General features: G+C 46.9%; 2 protein-coding genes across 2 annotated transcripts; one reads left to right on the top strand and one right to left on the bottom strand.

Annotated features, from left to right (window-relative positions):
- Positions 1 to 12,358: 12,358 nt before the first annotated feature.
- LOC125506883 (peroxisome biogenesis protein 3-1-like) lies at positions 12,359 to 16,171 on the top strand. Its single transcript, XM_087525312.1, has 6 exons — positions 12,359 to 12,668; positions 13,039 to 13,205; positions 13,341 to 13,471; positions 13,666 to 13,793; positions 14,164 to 14,403; positions 15,620 to 16,171. Exons 1-6 carry the CDS (start codon positions 12,478 to 12,480, stop codon positions 15,876 to 15,878), a joined length of 1,116 nt encoding a protein of 371 aa, XP_087381438.1. The 5' UTR covers positions 12,359 to 12,477; the 3' UTR covers positions 15,879 to 16,171.
- Positions 16,172 to 16,424: 253 nt separating this feature from the next.
- Positions 16,425 to 18,556, bottom strand: LOC125506882 (uncharacterized). Its single transcript, XM_048671596.2, has 5 exons — positions 18,192 to 18,556; positions 17,383 to 17,465; positions 17,037 to 17,148; positions 16,852 to 16,926; positions 16,425 to 16,778 (listed from the first exon to the last, which is right to left on the bottom strand). The coding sequence occupies exons 1-5, from the start codon at positions 18,465 to 18,467 to the stop codon at positions 16,572 to 16,574; spliced, it is 753 nt and encodes a 250-aa protein (XP_048527553.2). The 5' UTR covers positions 18,468 to 18,556; the 3' UTR covers positions 16,425 to 16,571.
- Positions 18,557 to 18,981: the final 425 nt, after the last annotated feature.

Here is an 18,981-nt window from a genome sequence, read left to right as displayed (position 1 = left end):
CCTTCCTGCTACTTACGAAGACAATATTTAAATCCTTTACAATTTCACATACTTTTATCCCCATTGAAAACTTCAACTAGTTTGTCATCAATCACCAAAAGGGGGAGATTGTAAGTGCATCTAGTGCCACCCCTAGTTAGTTTTGGAGTATTGACGACAAACCTGGTTGAGGGACTAATGTGTTTGTGAGAATTGCAGGATAACACAGGTAGTAGTCCCTCAATGATTCGGTTTTCCTACCGGAGATGACCCCTAAAAATGTATGAAGACATTGAAGACAAAGGTGGTATGTGAAGATATTCACATTGAAGAGTATGGCAAGAGAAGACATTGAGTGAAGACTATGGAGCGCGAAGACTTAGTTGTTTAGTTGTTTCCTTTTCTTCTTTGTTGAGTCATAGGAACCACCGTACTGTTAAGTGGGGTCCCAGTGAACAAAGTTAGAGTGACTAAAGTGATGCTTAACCAAAATCCTATGTCTTCGAGCGAAGACAATGAGAGCAAATCTTATCCAGAGCTGGATGAGTCAGCTTTACTTGTAGCCCAAGTAAAGTTGTCGCGTGTGTTTGAAATCTGACCGTTGGAACACGTGTCAGTTCCTTAGTGACCCAGGGTCATTTCGGACAAATTAGGTCGGGTTGCCTAGTGGCTACAAATAGCCCACCCCCTACACCATAAATTGGTTGGCTGCTCAGAGTTAGTGCACGACTTTTGTCGTTTGAGAGCAACCCACCTCGAAGCCTTTGAGAGAGAAATCCTTGAGAGGACAAAGCCCTAAACACCCAGAGCCAAAGAGTGTTAGCGCTGAAGTCTTCCTGTCTGTGTGATCTGAAGGCTTGTTACACTTGAGGACTGTGAATCCTCCAGCCGGTTAGGCGTCGCATTCTGAGCATCCAAGAGTCATTGTGGATCGCCGGAGAACGAAGTCTGTGAAGGTTTGGAAGTCTCCCTTGAAGACTTACCAGAGTGATTGGGCGAGGACTGGGTGTCCTTAGATCAAGGGGAATAAGGTGAAGACACGGTCTTCTGTGTTAAATCTCAGCCTCCCTAACCAGACGTACAATTGTCACAGCAACTCGAACTGGTCCAAAGAATCCTTGTCTTCAACGAGCAACTGGTTCTATCCTTCCCATATCTTTATTCACATTTGGTCCTTGTGAAGTCATTGCCTGTTTGCATTATCTATTTGTCTTCATTGTGTGACTGCTTGTTCTGATTGGCTTCATACTGTCTTCCATCCTGATCCATACTGCCTAGCTGCTATTAGTCTTTGTGCTTTCACTTCATTGAATACTTGACTATGGCTTGCCTAGTGTAGTCTACCTTCCGCTGCATGTTAATAGGTTCATTTCTATCGATTGTCTTCGAAACTTCCATGTTTTGAAGACTTTCATAAACATCGCCTATTCACCCCCCCCCCCCTCTAGTCGATCACTAGCACTTTCACCAAGTCATGAGTCAAAGCAACTCGACAAGATGTGAATACATCAAAAAGCTTAAACAAAAAATGGTAACCCCATTTTGAGCTTAAACGATGAGTATGACCTATGATCAAGTGATCTCACTTGACTCCTAAGTAAATATACTCTAACATAGGTGACTTTGTCGCCGACCAATTCTAGATGAAGTTCTCTTGTGTACTTTTCTGTGCTCTTGCATTTGTCTCATGCATATTTGTTTACCTCTTCAAAAAAACTTCATCTAGACTCCTTTTTAGTTTCTTCTCTTTTATTTTCTGTTCTGCATTCCTTGCATCCAATTCATTGCAAATCTTTCGGTTAATTCCTTGCAAATCCTTGTGAGATCTTACTTGTCTAGTGAGCTGAGGTGACAAATGTTTTCTCTGCGATGAACTCGGTCTCATCGGTCTGATGCTTTCGTTCCAACCGAATCCTGTCAGTACAACCAAACCATACAACTCGGTGTCACCGATTTCACTACAGGAAAGACATCTTGCCACTTGTTTCTGCATTCTTTTTTATCCAGCTCCACTCAATGAATCTTGTCCTCGACCAGCATCCCATTCAACTTGCTGCTTTGTTCTGTGACTCATGGACCAAACCCATCATGACAAAAATCCAGAAGAACCCTTCTTGGAAATTGATGTCAAAGGGGGAGAGAGAGATCACATGAAATCTTAATCATATTTATAGGGGGAGAGAATACTCAAAGGAAGAAAGAGTAATCATCAAGGACCCCAGATGCTTGGTGTTCAATAGGAGAGAAGTCACATGTCTTCAAGAGGGAAAAGACATGTTCATATTTGCTCGTTTGCATTAGTTCTGTTTATTTCCTTTGAGCTCTGATTTTCTGTTTCCTATCTTCTCCCAGTATCCCATGCTAGATTCAGGGGGAGCAAGACATCTAAGGGAAGGAAATCCTTAAATTTATTGCACATCTTTACCTTTGGGGACATGTCTATATCCAATGTGGTACTTAGTACTCACTCTACATGTCATCCCAGTCTTGGTAGTCTTGTGGTTTATTTTGTTTCCTCTGGCTAGTAGGTGTATCTGTGTTATCTAACCTTGTTTACGCAGGTTCATCCCATCCTAAGCCAACTCAAGACCACGAGGTAAGTATATGCATCACAGTCATGTGTATGAGAAATTCTTGCTGATGTACATACTGTTTGCAAGAAGGACTCATGAGCATGAGGGTACATTTCTCATATTCACATCATTTGCTCTGATGCATATAGCCAAGATACATGTAACACATTGCTTACTCTGTCATGTTTATGCATTCACATGCTCCTATATTCCATATTCACATGATTGCATACATGTAGGGGGAGCCTATGCATGTTACATGTCTTTCCAAAGCTTTACTTACTATTCTCTATATCTTTATCTAAAGATTTGATGTATGTTGTCATCAATTACCAAAAAGGGGGAGATTGAAAGCACAAGTGCTCCCTAGGTGGTTTTGGTAATTAATGTGAACTTATCTCTTGTTGGACTAACACTTTTACCTAGTATGTTTCAGATAAGTTCAACAATGAAGTGGCATGTACTAGAGGATGTGGAACCCCTTCAAGACGCTAAGAACAAAGGATTGGATCAAGCTCCAAGCTCAAGACTCTACATTTTCTATTTTAGTGATCCAAGATCACATTGAGTCTATAAGAAAAGCCAATACTATCAAGGAGGGATGAGGTGTTGATTAACGAGGCTCTTGCTCAAAGTGCTTAGTAATATGCTCCAAAGCCCTCAACTACTTTCTAACATCCACATATGATCTAAACCAAAAGTCAAACTCAACCCCACCGATTCTTTCTATCCGGCGCCACCGAGTTCAGATGGCATAGCCACTGCCACAAACTCTAGGCAAATCGGTCTCACCGATAGGGATCTCGGTCTCACCGAGATGGGATTGCAATCTCTCTGTATGGATCTATTACCAAAATCGGTCTCACCGAGTTTGCGTAATCGGTCCTATCGAGATTGCAATGTAAACTCCCAGTCTCCTTTTCATAACATTTCGGTCTCACCAAAATGAGCGAATCGGTCCCACCGAGTTTACCTGACCAACTCTCTGGTTAGCTTATTACCAAAATCGGTCTCACCGAGTTTGTGTAATCGGTCTCATCGAGATTACATTATGCCTTAACCCTAAACATATCGGTCCTACCGAGTTGCATGTCGGTCCCACCGAAAATCCTAACGGTCACTAGATTTGCTGAATCGGTCCGACCGAGTTTACCAATTCGGTCCCACTGAGATTGGCAAGTTGTGTGTAACGGTTAGATTTTGTGTGGAGGCTATATATACCCCTCCACCTCCTCTTCATTCGTGGAGAGAGCCGTCAGAACGAACCTACACTTCCAACTTACCTTTTCTGAGAGAGAACCACCTACACTTGTGTTGAGGCCAAGATATTCCATTCTTACCATATGAATCTTGATCTCTAGCCTTCCCAAGTTGCTTTCCACTCAAATCTTCTTTCCACCAAATCCATATCCTGTGAGAGAGAGTTGAGTGTTGGGGAGACTATCATTTGAAACACAAGAGCAAGGAGTTCACCATCAACACACCATTTGTTACTTCTTGGAGAGTGGTGTCTCCTAGATTGGCTAGGTGTCACTTGGGAGCCTCTGACAAGATTGTGGAGTAGAACCAAGGAGTTTGTAAGGGCAAGGAGATCGCCTACTTCGTGAAGATCTACCGCTAGTGAGGCAAGTCCTTCGTGGGCGACGGCCATGGTGGGATAGACAAGGTTGCTTCTTCGTGGACCCTTCGTGGGTGGAGCCCTCCGTGGACTCGCGCAGCCGTTACCCTTCGTATGTTGAAGTCTCCATCAACGTAGATGTACGATAGCACCACCTATCGGAACCACGACAAAAACATCCGTGTCTCCTATTGCGTTTGAATCCTCCAAACCCTTCCCTTTACATTCACGCAAGTTGCATGTTTTACTTTCCACTGCTCATATACTCTTGCATGCTTGCTTCATATGTAAACTTGTGCCAAAACTCCACTTCAACTTAAAGAAATTAAAAACTACAACTTTTGGTACTTAGTGTCTAATCACCCCCCTCTAGACACCTCTTCTCGATCCTTTCACCAGCGAAGCGCGACGTGCCACCACGCACTACCTCTTGTTACTGCTAGTTTTTTTGAATAAAAAGGTAGGGTACTCTCTACCTTATGCATTCAAAACGGGCAACGCGCCCGGATGACCGAGGTCATTTACATGAAGGTGATGTTAATGCTGCACGGAGGATGCAGCAGGCCATCACCATACCTTTACATGAAAAGAGGACTAGGAAAGGAGAAGATAGTCGTCATGTGTCTAGCCTGAGGTAAATAGATTGGCCCATGCCCGCATAATGGCCCTAGTGTCGTCCTCGCCTGCGCGCAGTCCACAGAGTGAGCAGTTCAGCCACCTCATGGAAGACCCGCCGCTGCCGCCAGAGTTCATTCCTGAAGACCTGTGCATTTCTGGCGTTCATAGGATGGTTGCGCATGCAGCGAAAATGATATGCCACAGCTTGCCATGGATGCTACCTGGTCGCTCCGACCTGAAGAAGTATAGGAGTCCATCCAAGGAAACGGCAACCTCCTTTAGTCCCAGCTTGTCCCAAACTGCATCTGACAGTCTGCATCTTAGTATGACATGGCTCATTTTTTCTGTGGCTGGGCATAAGTCACATCCATTGTGTGCTACAACCTTGTCCCATTTTTTTCGAGTCATATTTGTCTCTCGTGTTCTGTCTATCTCGAAACGCCAGCCAGAGAAACACCCGGTGTTTGTGTGGTATGATCCTGTCCCAGATGTACGGTGCCAGGGGCAAGCTTCGCCTCTAAAGCTTATGAGTTTTTAGAAATAGGTTGTTCATACTGGCCTATCTTCTATGTGTTGGAAATATGCCCTAGAGGCAATAATAAAATGGTTATTATTATATTTCTTTGTTCATGATAATTGTCTATTGTTCATGCTATAATTGTGTTATGCGGAAATCGTAATACATGTGTGAATACATAGACCACAACACGTCCCTAGTGAGCCTCTAGTTGACTAGCTCGTTTATGAAAAGATAGTCATGGTTTCCTGACTATGGACATTGGATGCCATTGATAACGGGATCACATCATTAGGAGAATGATGTGATGGACAAGACCCAATCCTAAGCATAGCTCAAAGATCGTGTAGTTCGTTTGCTATAGCTTTTCCGAATGTCAAGTATCATTTCCTTAGACCATGAGATTGTGAAACTCCCGGATACCGTAGGAGTGCTTTGGGTGTACCAAACGTCACAACATAACTGGGTGACTATAAAGGTACACTACGGGTATCTCTGAAAGTGTCTGTTGGGTTGGCACGAATCAAGACTGGGATTTGTCACTCCGTATGACCGAGAGGTATCTCTGGGCCCACTCGGTAATGCATCATCATAATGAGCTCAATGTGACCAAGTGGTTGATCATGGGATCATGCATTACGGTACGAGTAAAGTGACTTGCCGGTAACGAGATTGAACAAGGTATTGGGATACCGACGGTCGAGTCTCGGGCAAGTAACGTACCGATTGACAAAGGAAATTGTATACAGATTGACTGAATCCTCGACATCGTGGTTCATCCGATGAGATCATCGAGGAGCATGTGGGAGCCAACATGGGTATCCAGATCCCACTGTTGGTTATTGACCGGAGAGTCGCCTCGGTCATGTCTGCGTGTCTCCCGAACCCGCAGGGTCTACACACTTAAGGTTCGGTGACGCTAGGGTTGTTGAGATATTAGTATACGATAACCCGAAAGTTGTTCGGAGTCCCGGATGAGATCCCGGACATCACGAGGAGTTCCGGAATGGTCCGGAGGTGAATATTTATATATAGGAAGTCAAGTTTCGGCCATCGGGAAGGTTTTCGGGGTAATCGGTATTGTACCGGGACCACCGGAAGGGTCCCGGGGGTCCATCGGGTGGGGCCACCTATCCCGGAGGGCCCCATGGGCTGAAGTGGGAGGGGAACCAGCCCCATATGGGCTGGTGCGCCCCCCATGGGCCTCCCCTGCGCCTAGGGTTGGAAACCCTAGGGGTAGGGGCGCCCCACTTGGCTTGGGGGGCACTCCACCCCCCTTGGCCGCCGCCTCCCTTGGAGATTGCATCTCCTAGGGCTGGTGCCCCCCCTAGGGGTCCAATATATAGTGGGGGGAGGGAGGGCAGCCGCACCCTAGCCCCTGGCGCCTCCCTCTCCCTCCCGTGACACTCCTCCCTCTCCCTGAGCTTGGCGAAGCCCTGCCGAGATCACCGTTGCTTCCACCACCACGCCGTCGTGCTGCTGGATCTTCATCAACCTCTCCTTCCCCCTTGCTGGATCAAGTTGGAGGAGACGTCTTCCCAACCGTACGTGTGTTGAACGCGGAGGTGTCGTCCGTTCGGCACTAGGTCATCGGTGATTTGGATCACGACGAGTACGACTCCATCAACCCCGTTCTCTTGAACGCTTCCGCTCGCGATCTACAAGGGTATGTAGATGCACTCTCCTCTCCCTTGTTGCTAGATGATTCCATAGATTGATCTTGGTGATGCATAGAAAATTTTAAAATTCTGCTACGTTCCCCAACACTGTGAGAGGCACACGACGATCCAACTCGTTTGCTTGCAGCTGAACAGTTTGCAATATATCTTGAAGGGCCTGGAGCTCCTGGGATGTTGCTAGAGATAGATCCGGGTGTAATTGTAGCACCCAGTTTCCCTCGTTGCACTGAGATGCGACCATACAGTAGCTGGCTCTTGAGAAGGTGAACTGCGTTGGAAAGACGAACGCTAGGCGGCCACATTGTAGCCACAAGTCAAACCAAAAAGAGATAGTTCGTCCATTTCCTAGTTTGCACCGTGTGGCTTGAAAGATTAGTTGCATTCCTGATTTGAGGCCTTTCCAGATGGTTGTATCCCCATTCCGCGGTGTGGGTGAGATCTCCTTTTGACAGTATCTTGTGGCAAACCAACTGTAGCATGGATTGTTATTGTGTTGTAGCACCTTGGCCATGAGGTTGCAGACCAGCGCCAAGTTATGGGCCTGAGGTTGCGTACTCCAAGTCCTCCGTTTTCCTTTGGCATCGAAACCACATCCCAGGCAACGAGACAGTGACCCCCCTTAGCGCGGTTCTTTCCTTGCCAAAGAAATCCTCTCATGATCTGCTCCAACTGCTCAAGTGACTGCTTTGGCCAGATGAAACATCCCATGAAGAAGCTCGGTATTGTTTCCAGCATTGCGTTGATGAGCGTCAGCCTTCCTCCCCAGGAAAGGAAAGTGGCAAGCCAACCTGATAGATGCTTGTCAACTTTGTGGATGACGGGCATCAGCAGATTGTGCGTGATCTTGTTGGGTGAGAGGGGTAATCCCAAGTAAGTGCAGGGGAAAGACTCCACCCGGCATTGAAGAATCTGGGCAGCCTGTTGGAGGTTTCTTGGGGTATGCAGATCGGTATAAGAGTGCTTTTGTGGTAGTTGATCTTTAGCCCAATGAAACCAGAGAAAGCATCAAGTATTTGCCTCACCATTCGCACCTATTGGACATATCCTTGGATCAATAAGATCGTGTCGTCCGCATACTGTAGGACAGGGAACAGCTCAGCCACACCAAGAGGGTGTTTGAGATTTCTAGCTCTATAGTCTTGGTTGCAAAGCTGCTACAGAACATCTGCCACCAGTATAAACAGATAAGGAGACATAGCATCGCCTTGTCGCAGCCCACTCTTGGACAAGATTTTGTTCCCAAGGTGTCCATTGATCATAACCTTAGAGGAGTTGGATTCCAGAAAGTTATAGATCCACCTGATCCATCGATTACCGAATCCCCTTGCTGCAAGGATCTGCCGAAGGGCCTCCCAACTGACATTGTTGAAGGCTTTCTGAAAATCTAGCTTCAAAACAAACATGGGCTTCTTCCTTTTCTTTGATTTCTATACTAACTCAGTTGCATCACATAATTCTCAAGATGCTTCTGCCTAGGAGGAAGCCAGACTGTAGTGGGTGCACCAGATTTGGTATTTCTCGCTGAAGCCTCATAGCAAGTACCTTAGAAGCCAGCTTGGGTATGCTATGAACCAAGGAAATGGGCCTGAAATCTTTGATATCCGTGGGATTTTCCTTTTTTGGGATCAACATGATGTGTGCAGTGTTGATATTGCAAAGCGGGGATCTGTGTTCATATAGGTCTTGAAAGAATTGCATAAAGTCCTCCTTCAACGTTCCCTGGAAGTGCTTATAGAACTCATTAGTGTATTCATCTGGTCCTGGACTCCGATTGTTGGGGCTTTTTTGGATTACTAACGCAACTCACCCCATGTGAGAGGCTCCTCTAGTGGGTTAAGAGAAGAATGCTCATACAGTCGGGACAGATCAACAGTAGGCAAACAAGGAGAGTCCTTCCCAAAAATGTCAGTGTAGTAGTCTGTGGCTATCCCAAGTTTGTCCTGCTCCCCGAAGAACTCCACTCCGTCCTTTGTTAACAACTTGATCTTGTTATTCCTATGGTGGCAGTTTGCTGCAGCATGGAAGAACTTCGTGTTCTCATCACCGAGAGTGCAGCCCCCTATCTTTGCCTGACGTCTCCAAATACTTGCTTGCCAAAGAATCAACTTCCGTGCTTTCTCGTTCGCATGCTTCCTCAAAGAAAATTCAAGGTGGGACAAGCTTCTTCTTTCTTCTACGGCATCCATGTACTGAACAACATGTTTACAGTTCTCCAAAGTGAGACGCAGAGGTGTTTGGCTGTGCCCCCATTTCCTTATGGCTGCTCTGGTTCTTCTTAGCTTGTAACTGCGAAGGGAAGTTGCAGTAGCGAACGGCCTGGTGCCCCTACTCCAATTGTCATTGATCAGGTCTATAGTTTCTGGAAGTTGCAGCCAATGGTTCTCAAAACGGAAGAAAGAACACCTGGGTGTATCCGTTGAGCATTCTACACATATTAGGATGTGACCTGAAGTTGTTGCTATCAGGGCAGATGTTGTGGTGTTCAGAAAACCCAGGTTCCAATCTACGTTTACCAGCACTCTATCCAGCTTTACCAGAGTTGGTTGCACTCTTTTGTTCGACCATGTGAAAGATCTGTTCGCCACTTCTATATCGTCAAGGGCGTTTTCCCTGATCCATAAAAAGGTCCATCATCACCCAGTTCTTCCTTCCTTGTGATTTTTCGTGCGCAAACCGATACATGTTGAAGTCGCCAAGCATGATCCAGGGCCCATGCACTAGCGTTGCAACTTGATCCATGACTATAAAGAACTCTACCCGTTCATCTTCCTGACATGGTGCATAAACGGTAGACAGACTGAAGCTCTCATTGTTGCTTCTGGACTGAAAATGTGCAGTGATGCAAAACCTGTGCGTGCTAATCTCAGTGGCACTGAGAAAACTCTCCTCCCAAGCAACCAACAAGCCTCCTGATGTTCCAGAAGTTGGCATATAAATAAAGGATTTATGGTTGGAGGGGAGGAAAGAGGCTGCCTTCATCGCGTCAATCTCCTGCAACTTAGTCTCCTGTAGATAGAGGACACTCGATCGACTGGACATGAGTGCATCCTTGACCAGCGTACATTTGTCAGTATCACCAAGCCCTCTAACGTTCCAACAAGCAATCCACATTAAGGTATATGTGTGGCTCTAGGTGGTAAAAGAAGATGAACAACAAGATAAGCTAATGACTGACATTTGATTAAGCAGTGGCTCTTGTGAGCGTACATGGTTTGGCATGCAGAACAGCAGAAAAGGGAAATTTGTAGTACAATGCAGATATAATGCCCATCGGGCCACAAACTAGGATGCAAAGCTATTAGAGCAAACGAACACCAAGAAGGAAAGGGAAACATTGGGGGGGTAATAATCCTTGCAACTCCAGTAATCAACAGTCTGTCTAACCATGGGCAGACCTGGTGGACTCGGATGAGGCAGAGGAGGATGGCCCTGCGTCCGCTGTGATCTCGCTTAAGTTCAGATCGCAGCAACGTGCGAGCAGCTTGGCCTTGCCCCTTGTGATCGGCCTTGGGGTGCTCTGGAGTGGCAGCTCGACGATCGAAACCGCCATTAGGTTCTTGCCCTTCTTCTTGCCTGTCGAGCAGCGACAGTTCGCCTCACTCCCCGAGGGGCTGGCGGAGGCCTTGCGCTTGGATGCATGCTCGACTGGGTCCACGCGCCCCGTCATACAGCTGCTGGATGCGTGAGCTGCGGTGGGGCGAGGCGTGCGGGGCCAGATTCGCCACATCTGGTGCCCCCCCCCTGCCCATGGCCGACGGCTCGGTGGGCAACTGCTGCTCTGTGGGCGGCTGCGGCGACGCTTCCTCGACAGAAAGGCCGTCGGAGATGGTGATAGCCGTCGGCTGTAGCAGCTGTAGAGTCGGTGGGGCTTGCCTCCGGTCGGCGGCGGAGGGCTCGGGCTATGGTGCTATGCAGGAGCAGAATCTAGTGGCTATCTCAACAGGCAGGATAGCACATGTGCCGTGCTGCATATCAGTGCAGGCCACAAGGGAAAGGAAGCCCGACGTGAGTAGCCCGACAAAGGGGCCAGGCACAGGGCGGATGGGTCATGTGCAGATGGGTCGTGCAGTGGGCACTTTGATGGGCCTGTACCCGAATCTGGGCCAGCGGTGACTTGGTGGCTGGGAAAGGAGGCTTGCCTGCCAACGACAAGAGAGGCCCGACATCTGGAATCAAAAAGAGCCGAGGACAAACGGCTTTGGTGGGTGTTTGCACTCGATAGTTGGTAGCAGAGGCAGGGTGCGGGAACAGATTTCTCCTGAGATGGTTTTTGGCCAGAGCTTGAACAAGATGGACCGACAGATGTGGTGCTCGATAGTGCCAACCGTGAGGTCGAAGCAGATGAAGTGGCTCTGGTCATTTGCCGGCCCAACGATCATGACCCCTGAGGTGGTCCGACAGTTACTCAGCTTGACAGAGAAGGTAAAGCTCAGTGTGTCAGGATCAAAGGCCACTTCAGCATGGGGTCGTCTAACCTCGGTAGCTATCAGCTCAGGCCCGAGGCAAAGACGACCGTCATCCTCATGTGCTATTTCTTGGATGGTGGGAATAGCGAAGGTGTCGTATTTGCAGATTCTAGGTTTGGCAGCTAGCTTGAGCATGGCGATGGCATCACCAAAGGTGGCATAGCCCGGGTACTGAAAGGCGCGGAACGCGCGGTCAGCCATGCTCTCATGAACCACTCGTGTGGCGCGCGGGTTGGCATGCCCACGTCGCCGACCACGAGTTGGGGCACGATCTCCATTCTCCGGAGGAAAGTTATGGTTAGGGTTTGGCGGGAAGGAGGGTGAGCCTGGCGTGTGTGCCACGTCCCAGACTTCATTGATGATGACGTCGGCGTATATGCCGATGCCGTCTATGCGGTGGAAGGCAAGGTAGTGGGGGATATGCTGCAGTGCTTCTACTTTGGCGAGAACAAAGATGCATGAGAAGTCATTCCCATGGAGGCATGTGTGCCCCAGCCCTAGCAAGCTGGCGAAGCCGGCAACTGCTAGTAACTACTAGCCTTACGTACAGATGCTCGAATAAAGTGTATATTTTACCGTGACATTTCAATCGCATTTGATTGATTAATATCTAGACGTTGATGCAAAGCAACAAACGAAAATACGTTTTCGAATTTGCGTTCGTATTCGTTTATAAAGATACAAACTGAAACGTTTGATTTGTATTCGAACCATTTTTAGTACATCCAACGATTTCCCCCAGCCGCCCCTTATCCCCCACCGGTGACGTCACCGATCAGAGTCGGACCCCCGTCTCCGCCACCACGCGCGGATCTCCTCCCACCCGCCGCCCGACCGCCCGAACTCCTCTTCCTCTTCCCCGCAGCCGTCGCCGCCCTCCTCCTCGCTCGCCCCAGCCCGCCTGCCACCCCCAACGCGTGCCCGCCTGACCGCGAACCCGAGCGCCGCCGTCCCTCCCGCGCGGCAAGCGGCTAGGGTTTCGCCCGCGTCGCCTCCCACCTCCCGTCCCCGCCCCGCCCAGGCCGCAATGTTCCAGCTAGGCTCCGCCCCCGGGAAGGCCTTCTGGGCGCGGCACCGGTGGAAGATGCTCCTCTCGCTGGGCGTCGCCGGCGCCGGCTACGCGGCCTACCGCTTCTACGACGCGCACCAGAAGCAGCTCGTCCGGGTGGAACAGCGCGCCGAGGAGGAGCGCGCCGCCGACGAGATCATCAAGAATCAGTGAGCCCACAAACCCAAACCACCACCAGATTTGTTTTCTGTCTTGCATTTTCTTGCTTACGTGTGTATGTGGCTATGTTCTAAATTGGCGACCACAGCAGCAGCATGCCGTCTTAGTGGTGGCAAACAACAATTGATTCATAGGTTTCATGTGCATGTATGTATTGATTCATAGGTTTCCTGCGATGTACTGCTTATGGCAATATCGTGTTAGCGCTAGCAAACTACAATTGGCTCATTGAGTTTATTATGTCTTCGTGGTTATATGGGCTAGTAGATCCGTGATGCGCTGCATATTTAGTGAGATGTTGAAATTCATGTAGTAGTATCATAGACTCCTTCATGACCGTTCTGTGCTACTCTCTGTTAGGTTGGAATCCCATTTTGAGAAGGTGCAGAGGATCTCGGATACAACCACACTGCCGTTTGCTATGCACTACCTGCGTTCGCGGGTAATGGAGGAACTGGCTGCTGCAAGGGAGGGAGAGCTGACGCCAGAGGACAAGTACGAGACCTGGGAGAAGATCAAAATTCTGAGTATGATGATTCTGTGGTTTATCTCATCCTCATTCATGGCCTGTTTATTTTTTCTTCTCTGTCTCATCTGTGATGTCAAAACATTAGGCTGATCCATGTCATTTAACTGTTGTTACTTCTTCTCTACTCCCCTAGGTTTCACAAGGACAGTGTCTTCAATGTGGGCCATGACATTGCTGAGCTTATATGTTAGAGTCCAGGTCACCATATTAGGCAGACATCTCTACTTGGACTTTGCTCGTGGTACAGATGGTGCTCAATTGCAGGTAATTTTCGCTCCCTTCTATTCGTGAGTGATTCCCCTACATACATTAAGTTATCGCTGCTTTCTTTGTTTTTTCTCTCGTATTGATCATTTATCATGCGACACTTGTATAATTGAATTATGCTACAAACAATTGTGACTTCCCTTGAGACCATGCTCTGCTACCTGACTTTGAAATATCCCGCTTCTGTGTAGGCGGAATCTGATACTTTTAGCGGGAATGGACATAAGGACTTTCTTGGAACTGCTGACTACCTTGCAACATATGGTATCACTGCATTGATCAGGCAAATGCAACATGCTGCAACAGAAATCTTGAAAGAGTAAATATTTCTTCCCCTATCCGCATGATTATTCTGTCACCAACATGTCAGTAAATTATCATATTCAACAGCATGTTCAGCATCCAATGAGCAGAGACAAATAAAATTTAAAAGGCCCTAGGGAAATTATTGTCGCACTTTTACAAGAAAAAATCCCTTTATGGCAGAGTTCTGATTCATCAAGAGAATACTTATTTTATCATTTAGAGTAGGGACCCTTTAGATTATTGTTGCACCTTTACATGATGAAATTATTTTATTATAGCAGTTATGTCTTGCCAAGTGTATACTTTCTCATTTAGCTTAAATTACATCATACTTTATAACATGTGTGTTTCCCGTACTGATACTACCATGGAAAAATGTGCAGGAAGCAACTGAAAGACCCTATGAGCATGGACCAAGTATTACAAACGATGTTACAGATATCGGAGCAGTTCATGAGTCTGTGTGAAGGCAACTCATGGATAAATTTCCTTGTACCTGAAAGCGCCAATCGGTATGCACAGTTGATGGCTGTGTCCAGCAGCGGCTTTGATGACTCATCTCTTCTAATGGATGTTGGAAAGCTTGACCAACTAATGACTGAGACACGCATAGTGTTGGCAAGGTAATGCAGAATATGTATTGTAAATTCACAATATATGCAGGGTTTAGTAATACTGTACTTTGCTCCACAATGTGTCTATTGTCTTAGATCTTTCATATGGCTACCCATCATTACATTTTCTTTCAATAATTATCTTTTCAAGAACTGTAATCCATATACCGTATGTCGTTTCATACATAAGCAACTAGTGTGTTTGAGTTTTTTAATATTGATGAAATGAAAAAAAGGGGAAATGTTAATGCCAGGTGGTGCTGCAGTAAAAAAAATTTGTCAGTAACATACTCATACGTGATGCATCGTTCTTATGAAGAGGTTACTACTGGATCAATAACAGTACTCTATTTTGGGATTTGGGATTGATTTATATCATGTTCATATCTGGAGCAGATACAACAAAAAATAGCTGGTTGCCAGCTGTACCATTCCGTATTGCTGGGTGCTAGTATTGTAGCTCTGGGACTGCTATGTTGTTTTGAGCTATTGTTTTTACTGATTTAGCTACTACCCATTTAAATATGTTGTTTGAGAACCAAAGGAAAACAGAGGGGATAATTTGAATTGATAACAGGCAATTCTGAGTCCTAACCGGCAAAAGATAACCTTCATTCAAAATTTGTGCTCCAGTGATAATGCAAAACTGTGTGGTATAAAATTTGGTGCATGCTAGTATCTGGTTTTGTATTGAATGACCTCATTTTTCTTATAGCATAAACTGTTGTTGACATGTTCTGTAGGCCATTACCTCTATTGCAAAACGAGAAAATAAACATGTTTGATTGTTATAGTGGAGTTGTGGCACTTGCTTACTGTAGATGATAGTTAATCCATGGTTATCATTAAGAATCTGAATTGCTAAACGGCGCCATGACCAGCAAGAAACTGACCTTATTCAAAATTTGTGTTCCAGTTTATTAGTAGAAACAGTCTGGTATTAATGTTGGGTTTTTTAGAGTGTCTGGGTATGTATTGAATAATCTCATTTTCTTATAACTTAAACTGTTGTTGACACGATTTGAGTCCGTTAGCTCTATGCAAAACAAGAACAGACATATTTGATTGTTATAGTCGAGTTGTGATATTTGCTTACAGGATAGTAATTTTCCACATTTGTCGTCGAGAACACATCTATTGTCTAACTCTGTTGGCATCTGCATTTTTCTTTGGAAGAAACTCAATGAGTATCTCACATCATCCTATTGGCACCCTGTGTTTGCAGCGACGATTTCAGAAATATCATGGACATGTCATTGAGGAAGGTAGCTGATTTGGTGATAGAGGACTTGCGTGCACAGGTTGGAACCGCGCTTCCTCCATCAGGATTGCCCTTGGCGAAGCTCTTGGCTAGAGTGGCTCAACTGAGCTCAATGCTGCTCGAGGAACCAAGCAAGAACAAGCACATCCAGACCATCCGAAGCATGCCCGAGGTGGGACTCTTCTACACATTCCTCTATGCAAACATGCCGCCACAAACGTGAGTTCACGTCGATGTGGACAGGGGCATGTTTCTTCCTAATTTTTGGCCCGAAACCTCCAAAGGATCTAGTGGTTTATGTGTATGAAAACTCGATCGTTCTGGATTCTGGGAAGTGATACCGGTGGAGAATGTTCATTCGTGAAAAATATACGTGTGGAGAGGAGGCTGAGTTTGTGTCCTGTATATTGCTGAAGATGTGCTCTTGTTATGTTTCAGGAAACAGGAGTCTTTTCCCTTTTTACTTGGGTTTTCGTTAAATACTTGTTCTTTTTTTTATCTAGTTAGAATTCAGCAGGCTGTTTCTGCCATCTCGTTTACATATTTTGGTAGCATGCTTGATGGAATTTGTGTACCTCATGAATGTTCAACTCTACAAATTGGTTTATGAATGAATGTTAATGTGGGTATACCTTCTGTTACCCAATTTGTTTATGGTATCAATTCATCAAATTTTTTGTTTGGTATATGCCATCTAAACTGACTGATGATGAATCTGTTATCACAAAGCAAATATGATTAGCTGGAATGGCAGTCTTGATTCCTGATATGATAACCAACACAAATTTGAGGATTTTTTCCCATGATCAAAACTTTTTGTTTATGACACAACAAAATAGAACTGCAAACGCAGCTGTGTCTCGATCAGTTACAGTACAGTTACTAGAAAACCAGAGTTCAAATGCTGTGATCTCTTTCACTCATCATCAACTTCAGACTCTTCCTTGTCAGTCCCCTTTCTCTCTGTCTCCATGGCATCGTCGACCTCGGAATCTTCCTCATCAGTCCCCTTGTCCTCGGTTTCCATAGCATCATCAACTTCAGAATCTTCCTCATCAGAATCCACGTCCTCGTAGATAAGCGGAGGGCCTCCCTCTTCTTCATCGGATTCATCATCGCAGATCTGGAACATACATGCCTGAATTACACACATGCATGCACGAGGTTGCAATACAGGTAGACAGGAGAGAACCTACCTCGCTGAAATGATAATCCAGGCAGGTAGACAGTTTGAGCGACGATGCGAAGGTCGATGTTCTTGCGTCAATCAGCTGAAAATGCGTGCACCAAGTAACATTACAGTCCAGAAATAAGAACTATTATTAATTGTACTTCATATTAGTACATCTCTACGGCTGTTAATTTGAAACAAAATACTCACCTGATAAAGCGAGTTGAGCAGCAGCAGAGAAGAATCCTGAGATACTATGCTGCTCATGTGTCGGCTAAGCAGAGCTTGAAGCCATGGGAGCAAGCAAACCAGTACTGAACCCCTGCCAAGGCGAAAACGAAAAGCAGACCAGTTATGAAACCTCTATGCAAAATATGAGGGTACACAAGCAGAAACAATGTTTGAGACTTTCAGTGGCTCATGTTAACCCAGTCAAACGTTCCACACAAAAATTTAACTGAAATTAGAAGCTTTCATGTTCACGGAATGCACGCAACATAACGCCCCAGTCATCTTAGTGCTATATTGACAGAGTGCCTCAGACGCGTTATCATACCTAGACTGCATAAGCGATACCAATGATTTGAGGAACTTCACAGCGTCTGCTGGCGTCAGGAGTGATACCGACTTCACGATAACCTGCATGGAAGACACCACATTGAGTTAGGAACTATCAGATTTGATGACCTAATTGCATAAAGAACAACTGATATTCAGAATTTCACAATTTTTAATAGTACATAACAGCTGCCTAATAACCAGCAGGTTGCCACAAGGAGAGTAACCAGCTAATCAAACCAAGGCCGTGGCGGTGCTGGAGCGCGGGCAGAGTTGTTGGGGGTAATTTCATTTTGGGGTTGGGACAGTATTAGCGGTTCTGGTCATAACTTTGCCGTCTTAACTTTGTGGAATTCGTTGTAAATGGGTGACATACAAACCAATTCCATTGAGCCGGGACTCAATCGTCTTTCTGAATGTGTGACTAAAGCCAATAGTGATTGGCCATGGGAAGTTCCACAGCCATCCCTTCCTAATTTGCGCAACAAACTCGTGTCCACGCTCATGGCATTCGTTGCACATGTGCAATGCACAACCCGACCAAACAAACACACAGCTCGAATTTCATTGAGCAGAAGCTCAAACTAGCTGTCTTCCTGAACTTTGGACCAAGCCGGGAGTGATTGGCCATGGAGGCTGACAAGTTGTACAAACATCCCTTCCTAATTTGCGCGGCGAACTCGAGACTCGGATCCTATGAGAAAAACTGTAACCTATGCTTCACTGACGATGATGCCACCAGCTATCAAGATACTATTGCACCATGCCACAGATGAGGAGTCAGAGAGGCCAGAGAAGCTCAGATACCTTGCCGTCTCTGTTGTACAGGCAGCCCAGCAGCGCGGCGCGGTCGTCGGCCTGCAGGGCCTGCCTGAGCAGGACGTGGACGGAGTCCGCGCTGGGGGGCACCACGGGCAGCGATTCCCCGGCGGCGCCACCTGCCGCCTCGGCGAGCGGGCTCATGGCCGCGAGCTTCTCCGCCAAGGTCGGCTCGTCGAGGCTGTACTCCGCCGCGTCCGGAGCGCCATCGGAGGGGGCAACCTCGGCGCGTCTCCGGCGGCGGCGCTGCGGCGTCTGGTCCATCGAGCAGTTTGGAGAGGCGGCGGCGGAGCGAGGAGAGGAGGCGGCGGCGGGGAGGGAAAGAGGGCAGGGTCGCGGATAGCCCGGCTCGGCCCAGACTATTATCACAAATGTTATTGCGCGGACGTTCATGGGAACGTTTTTCCAGCGAACACACCTGGAGCTGTTGGATTTGGGCGCACGAATCTTAGCGCACGTTCTGTACAACCTCAACTTCGAGCGACCGTTCGCTGTGGGAGATAGCCACGCGAACAGGGGAACATAGAGCCCCCCCCCCCCTCACCCAGCCGCGAGCCTCCACTGTTGCACCTTGCTGCTGTTCCTACATCGAGCTCTTCGCGTCCACAGTTGCACCAATGCCACGAGCCTGCTGCAGCTTCCTCAAGCCCTCCGCCTCCACATCCGAAAAAACCCGCCAAGGGTTATGCCATGGAGAAGGATGTGAAGGGTTTCGAGATCTTCTGGTGGACCACTGTGGGGATCTTGATGATCTCCCTACTCGGGTTCTGCTTCTTCA

Source organism: Triticum urartu, chromosome 5A (assembly GCF_056163025.1).
Source record: "Triticum urartu cultivar PI428250 chromosome 5A, HENAU_Tu73, whole genome shotgun sequence".
Taxonomy (NCBI): domain Eukaryota; kingdom Viridiplantae; phylum Streptophyta; class Magnoliopsida; order Poales; family Poaceae; genus Triticum; species Triticum urartu.
Note: the sequence above shows the minus strand (reverse complement) of the source record. Positions and strands in the feature narration are given on the sequence as shown.

Bases quoted from the DNA above. Each gene is read 5' to 3' on its own strand.
- LOC125506882 (XM_048671596.2), bottom strand. From the start codon at position 18,467: ATGGACCAGACGCCGCAGCGCCGCCGCCGGAGACGCGCCGAGGTTGCC. The intron at 17,466-18,191 runs GTATCTGAGCTT...TCTTCCATGCAG, and splicing joins TGTACAACAGAGACGGCAAG to GTTATCGTGAAGTCGGTATC. The intron at 16,779-16,851 runs GTAGGTTCTCTC...TGTATGTTCCAG, and splicing joins TGGATTATCATTTCAGCGAG to ATCTGCGATGATGAATCCGA.
- LOC125506883 (XM_087525312.1), top strand. From the start codon at position 12,478: ATGTTCCAGCTAGGCTCCGCCCCCGGGAAGGCCTTCTGGGCGCGGCAC. The intron at 13,472-13,665 runs GTAATTTTCGCT...GCTTCTGTGTAG, and splicing joins CAGATGGTGCTCAATTGCAG to GCGGAATCTGATACTTTTAG. The intron at 14,404-15,619 runs GTAATGCAGAAT...CTGTGTTTGCAG, and splicing joins ACACGCATAGTGTTGGCAAG to CGACGATTTCAGAAATATCA.